Below are 7,088 nucleotides of genomic sequence, written 5' to 3' on the forward strand. Positions count from 1 at the left end.
GTTTTTCTGGCAGTCCTCTAGATGTTGTAATTTTTAGAACATGTTCCAATTTTGACAATAATTAGAAAACACAGAAGAACGTTCAATATTTGGTTTATGTAGAGCAGTTCTGCAGCCTTTCTATGGAGGTCTAAGTGGTTACTTCTTTAAATAACTTAGACATAATATTTTCAGGGCGGCACGGTGGCGCAGTGGGTAGCGCTGCTGCCTCGCAGTTGGGACACCTGGGTTCGATTCCCGGGTCCTCCCTGCGTGGAGTTTGCATGTTCTCCCCGTGTCTGCGTGGGTTTCCTCCGGGCGCTCCGGTTTCCTCCCACAGTCCAAAGACATGCAGGTTAGGTGGATTGGCGTTTCTAAATTGGCCCTGGTGTGTGCTTGGTGTGTGGGTGTGTTTGTGTGTGTCCTGCGGTGGGTTGGCACCCTGCCCAGGATTGGTTCCTGCCTTGTGCCCTGTGTTGGCTGGGATTGGCTCCAGCAGACCCCCGTGACCCTGTGTTCGGATTCAGAGGGTTGGAAAATGGATGGATGGATGGATATTTTCAATGCAGTTTTTTTTTGTATAACATTTTTCTTGGAGTGTAGGCACAGAGCACTGGTTCTCTGGTAAATGCAAATGCAGACTTTACAAATGACTGTTTATATAATGGATGCACATACAGATACAGAATTGTTTTAAACAGACTGGAAAACAAAACAGTCTGAAATCTTGGATAGTGAAAGGAAACTGGTTATGTTGACAGGTCTAAACAGAGATATTATATATAGTTTTGTGCTTTAATTGATTGCTCAATTTTCAGAAGCTGTTTATACTTAAAGAAGATTACTTGATTAAGGTTTTATTATTAATTATATTTCTGTTCACTTCTTATTCAGTCTTCCACTTTTTTTGCTTTCAACCCTTACTAAACATAAAAAATAATTTTGTTATTTGCTTCAGCATGTCATATCTTAGGTATGTCAGGCAAGGAAATGGAAAACCAAAATAACTAAAGTAAAACTGAAACTGACAGGATGCAATAATTTGTTCAGTGTTTGACAGTGTTTTAATTTAAGTGAAGTGAACATAATTTACTGTGTGTCCAGTGGGAAAGCCAAAACATTTTTATACATTCAAGCACATTAAATTTTTTTTCTCTCATTTAATTACTTTCCTTGTTGTCAGTATTTGAGTGCACTTTGAAACAGTTGTGAATTTTCTTTACATTTCATACATGAATTTTGAATACATTTGTATAAAAATGTATCAATATTTGATTAAATTCATATATTAATATCAACTATATGTTGTCCACTGTATAGGATGGCACTTTCAAAGAACATTCTGTTGTCCTTTAAACTTGTTAATAGTTTGTTTACATTTGCAAGAATATTTTGGAGGTATCAAACTAAACAGTAAAACATAAGCTACAGAAACCAATGTGCACAGTCCAACAATTGTTTGTGGAAAGATTTTATGATTTGATTAAAAGTACAGATTGTTAGTATACCAGGGACTTTTTTGTATTACTTTCAGAGTCCTACAAATTAAAGTTAAAGTTTTGCTTTGATTGCGAATAATTAATATTGTGAAATTAATTCTACAATATTTTCCTCTATGAACATTCTTTCTATATAGTGACTATGTTAACCTTCTTGAAAATGAAGAATACTTGTCTGAAGATTCCGATATTCAAGAAGCAATTAGCAGATCATTGATGGAAGAGACATTTAAAAGCCAGCAGTATGTAGTTTAAATTAATGTTGGGTTGAACCCCAAATATTTAAAAAAATTTTCACAGACAGTTTAAATGTATTGTTTAGCTGTAAATGTTTTATGATGTGTTCAATCAATTTATCTTTGGAATTTTCGGTAGACTGCTAGTCATAGCAAAAGGAAGCTGTAGGCCTGTACATGTATATAACTTACTGAGATGTAGTTGCGACAGGATATTTCAGCATAAATCCTTATGTAGAATATTAACCGAGCAATATTTAAATTTTACAGAGATACATCATTGTCTGTTGAGCAAATACTGATGCCACTTACCACTGCAATAAATGAACATGAAGTTACTCGGTTCAATATAATGCGAAGAAATGTTTGGGATGGCACAGTGAGAGCAATGAGTAGACCAAACTTTACTCCAAAAAAAAGAATTGATGTAAAATTTACTGACGATATTGGCATTTCTGAAGGAGCAGTAGACCTTGGTGGTCCAAAACGTGAATATTTTCGCTTATGCCTGAAATATTTGAAAGATTACAGTGGAATGTTTGAGGGTGCTTCAGGGAGCAAACTTTTAAGTTGCAATTCAGCAGGTATGTTTGCAAAATTCTTTTTACTTTATTAGTTAATATTTGCCTAATGCCTTTATCCAATAAGATGAAAAATTTTGAGACAACAATTCATTCCATTTCTTTTTCAATTATAGCCCAGGTAGGAGAAGGGACTTGGTCACATAATGTCAGTGGGGGGATTTAAACCTACAACCTCAGTGTTCGACGTTCAAAGCCTTAACTGCTTGACTAAGTTATCGTTCTAATGGATTTTCATATAACTAAATGTTTTGCTTTTATGACTGATTTTTATAAAACCTTTTTTTATCAATCTTTCATGCAGCATTAAAGGAAAATTGCTATTTTTTTGCGGGACAACTGATAGCAATGTCTGTTGTGCATGGGGGGCAATCACCATGCTTTTTCTCCCCAATTCTTTATAAATCCTTGGCCAAAGGTCCAGAAAATACTGAAGCAGAAGTTGAGGATATTCTTGATATTGATATTCGTAATCAACTTATAGAGGTATGTTCAACACAACAATCTGTTGTTTTTTTATTTCTGATAAAATAGGTGCCCATGGGGGCCAATGCTGAACAACAGCAAAAAGCATCAGAAACGTCTGTGAAAAAAATCTTATCCACTTCAAGTCATTTACTTGTATGCTCACAATGTCTCAAACACACATGTATTTGTATTGAAATTTTGTTAAATAAACCACTTCCAGAAAATAGTATCATGAATGAAAATGTTACATACTCAAATGCGAGTGACCATTTCAGTTGAAGAACTGCATACCTCCTTAATTCATTGGTCACAAGTCCAGCCCAATAACCCCTTAGATAGATAGATAGATAGATAGATAGATAGTGTGGAAGAAAGAATTGTTGACCCGTAAAATGGAAGGAGTCAGAGTCTCACACCAGAAGAAATGTTCATAAGCTTTCTTTATTCTTGCATACCTAGACTGGAGTGTCAGTAGCATGCGCGCTGACAGGAAAGAGTTCAGCTCTTTTATATCAGCTGATTGTGTGCAAACTTCACAAGTTCGTATAAAGGCAGATTAATGCATGAGCCTTTTAGGGCTTAAAATAGACGGCGGTTACAGATGAGTTCATAGCTTAGCTTATTGGTAAAACAGGAAGAACAGTTTATAAAAATACATTTCTGATAAAGGCAGCTTTCTGGTGAGGTCAGATTCTTTTGAACTGCTCACACAGGTCAACATCAGTAATATATGTTAGATAGATAGATAGATAGATAGATAGATAGATAGATAGATAGATAGATAGATAGATAGATAGATAGATACTTTATTAATCCCAGGGGGAAATTCATATTAAGTCTGCCTCATGCTTGTGCACGTCTGAGATGCTTCAACAAGCAGAAGATCGGTTCAACTCTGCACTTTCACAAACTGATGCAAAATAATCCCAAGGTACTCCTGTTGTGGCTCAGCGCTATGAAAATAAATCTAATAATGTTATGTACTGTAGGTCTACAGTTTTAAATACTAACTTATGGTTCGACATGTTCCATTTCAATTCACGAGAGCATTTTACAGAAGTGATTTATTTAACAATATTGTAGTTAAAGCACATGGGACATATGATGTGATGACTTGATGTGGATTATGTGACACTAGTAGGGTGTGATTTTTTCATTGGAGTTTTTATACTTTTTTTTGTTGTACAATGTTGTTCCCCATAGATGGCAGATCTATCAGAAGCAGTATATCCATTCTGCATAAAAATTATCTGTGCCATTATCAACAACTACATAGGGTAAGCAACAAATTACAAAAAAAAGAATACAGCAATCCTTTAAATTTCTTGAATAAGTAATCTATACTACAGTCCACTGTTAAAGAAAGGGTAAGTAACAATCACACAATTACATAGTTTACATTTGGTCCAATTTGTAAACAAAAAGTACCGTAATTTAATACTGTTATGTCTCCTTCTAGATAAAAACAGCTACATCAGACACACAATTGCAAGTGGCTATCAGTAGAGCATCCTGCATTTTAAGCCTTTCTGGGTGTTTCAAAAAAATCACCTTGGAAAATAAAGGAGCTGTTACCAAAGATGTGGCACATTGGTATGTGTTACAGAGAACAAGAACTCCATTTGAAAGGTATACAATATCAATTTCATTACATAAATATTTATTCCTTTTTATACCCTGAAAATTCAATGTACTTTTCTGAATTTCAGATATTTTATTTCATAAATTAATCAATATGTACTTAAAATATTTTATTGTGAAAGTGTTACTTACAGGTTCATTATTGTTACATATACATGTAACATATTAAATATGGAAGTAGTTATAGGAATTGGGTTTTACTGAGAATTTTTATTTTTTATTTATAGATTTCAAGAAGGACTGCAGAGCCTTGGAGTTCTTTCAGCATTGCAGCAGTTTCCACAGCAGCTTCAATCCCTTTTTATTAAATTGGAGAAAAAATTAACAGCTATTGAAGTTGAACAACTTTTCAAGTTTCGTATGTCAGAGGAAGGAAGCAACAGATATGAAGCTGAATTACTTGTAGTGGGATTTTGGAGAGACTATCTGCAAGATGCAGAATGTAATGTATAAAAATAGGCTTATTCAAACATTGATTATTATAATATTACATGTATTTTACAGGTGGCATAGTAGAATACTACTACTTCACAGTTCCAGTGTTCTGAGGTGGAATTCCGCACCAGGTTGTTATTTGTGTGAAATTGTCATGTTCTCTCCATGTCTGCCTGGTTTAAGTTAAGTGGCATCTCTGAATTGGCCTCGTGCAATTCTGAGTTGTGGGTGTGTGCTGTATTGTGTCCTGTGATTGACCGGTGTCATATCCAGGGACTGTCCAGCCTGGTGACTGATGGTGCCAGGTTTCACCCTGGCTTCTTGAGACCCTTAACCTGATTACATGTATTTTACAATGTCATGTTATAATACTACAAAATAATAATTACATTTAAACTTCATGCTAAATGTTAAATGCTGTCCCAGTCATTAATCAAGGTTAGGTGTAATATTTAATTTTTTTGCTTGCCCTTTTAAACTGAGACACTCAATGAATGTACTGAGGCGCTTAGTGTTACGAGTATTTCCTCTGTAGAAAATATAGATTTTTTTCTCTGCAGCTATGCGTCAACTAAGAGATGTAAAGTTGAAAATGGGGTAACATACTACAATGATGCAGGCCACATTAAGAAGTGGTTCAATGGGGTTTATAAGAAACTATATTTAATGCTTTGATAAAATAATTGTTCTAGTATATTTTTGGTACATTCACCTTTGAAGCTTCAGCTGCTATACATGTGGGTTGTTTACATGCTACAGAACAAATTTGGTTTTCCCGAAATTCTGTGCATAATGAAGAATGAAGCTGTAAGTTTATTGCATATCCCCTTGCAGAGTTAATTATTTCAAATAGTCTGCACTGTACTGTTTTTCTTTTGTTACACAGTAAGATACCTAGCCCGCCATTGGTTGTGAAGTGTAAAAATGTAAATTAAGCTACTAAAAATCTGTGCTAACTAAAGTAACTTTTTTCTTATTTTCAGTTTGTGTTGATGCAGTGACACTGGAAGAAATACTTATTTTTGCAACAGGAAGTGATTCAGTTCCTCCTCTTGGTTTCTTTCCTGAGCCATCTTTGGAGTTCTTGCACTGCAAGTCAAAATTCCCTTTGGCGAATACCTGCGACTGCATACTTAGGATTCCTCTAACCAACAATTATACTAACTTTAAAAACAATATGAATTTTGGCATTAGAAATTCCCCCAGGGTTTGGAAAGGCTTAATGAAAATGATGATGTATATTTCAAACATTACACATTAAGCAATAAAAAAAATCTTTTGTGGTATTTGTACACTTTTCAACATCAGAATGTTTCATTTGCAAAAAGAACAAAGTTACACTGTGTTTTTAATTATTGTTCATATATTTGAAATAAATTAATTTTGTATTGTCAAGGAATCAGGTATTGTTTTCTCTATTAGCATTGCTTTTGGACTTGTTATTTAGGTGCAGGTTAAATGCCTTATTGTTATATTCATGACAGTGTATGAGTAAAGTGAATGGTAAAGTTATTTAATAGACTACTTCAATTTTGATGTTTTTGTGTTGTGGACAAAATCTGTGTTGTGAAAAAGTCATCATGGGCTTAATTAAAATTGTTAAAGGTTTTTTTTTTTTTTTTAACAGTAATTTATTGGCCAATACTTGGGTTATAAGGAGGCTCAGTTTCAGATCTTTTTATGATTCAAAATAACACATTACATTTACAGGTATATAGGATTCTTCTCACTACTCAAAGCGATTTGGAATTGGGAGCCACTTCAGCCATCACCAATGTGTAGCATACACCTGGATGATGCAATGGCAGCCGTTTGTGCCAGTACACTCAGCATACATTAGCTATTATGTGGTGAAGGGGGAAGAGAGATAGTTAGATAATTAAGGACAGGGGATGACTAGGGGTCCAGAATGTAGTGGGCAATTTAGCTTGGACATCAGGATACACCCTATTCTTTACGAAGCATGCCTACAGATCTTTACATGACCACAGAGCAAGTTAGAACTTCGGTTTTACATCTCATCTGAAGGACAGCACCATTTTTACAGCGTAGTGTCCCCATCACTGCAGTGGGGCATTGTCATCCCCACACAGACTACAGGGTAAGTGCCCCTGCTGGCCTCTCCATCAGCTCTTCCAGCAGCAATCCAAATGTTTCCTAGTTGGTCTAGTACTAAATGGGCCCAAATATGTTTAACTTTAGGTGGATTACCTGTTAAGAAGTGCAGATGACATGGTTACAATGGGCTA

The 7,088-nt window shown here is 35.1% G+C and overlaps 1 protein-coding gene across 1 annotated transcript; it reads left to right on the forward strand.

Moving 5' to 3' along the window:
* Positions 1 to 1,921: 1,921 nt before the first annotated feature.
* On the forward strand, positions 1,922 to 6,243 carry LOC114649713 (G2/M phase-specific E3 ubiquitin-protein ligase-like). Its single transcript, XM_028799160.2, has 5 exons — positions 1,922 to 2,298; positions 2,600 to 2,781; positions 4,223 to 4,392; positions 4,632 to 4,846; positions 5,823 to 6,243. Exons 1-5 carry the CDS (start codon positions 2,016 to 2,018, stop codon positions 6,098 to 6,100), a joined length of 1,128 nt encoding a protein of 375 aa, XP_028654993.2. The 5' UTR covers positions 1,922 to 2,015; the 3' UTR covers positions 6,101 to 6,243.
* The last annotated feature ends 845 nt before the right edge of the window (positions 6,244 to 7,088 follow it).

This window comes from Erpetoichthys calabaricus, chromosome 3 (assembly GCF_900747795.2).
Source record: "Erpetoichthys calabaricus chromosome 3, fErpCal1.3, whole genome shotgun sequence".
Classification (NCBI taxonomy): Eukaryota; Metazoa; Chordata; class Cladistia; order Polypteriformes; family Polypteridae; genus Erpetoichthys; species Erpetoichthys calabaricus.

Bases quoted from the DNA above. Each gene is read 5' to 3' on its own strand.
- LOC114649713 (XM_028799160.2), top strand. From the start codon at position 2,016: ATGCCACTTACCACTGCAATAAATGAACATGAAGTTACTCGGTTCAAT. The intron at 2,782-4,222 runs GTATGTTCAACA...GTCTCCTTCTAG, and splicing joins TTCGTAATCAACTTATAGAG to ATAAAAACAGCTACATCAGA. The intron at 4,847-5,822 runs GTAATGTATAAA...TCTTATTTTCAG, and splicing joins CTATCTGCAAGATGCAGAAT to TTTGTGTTGATGCAGTGACA.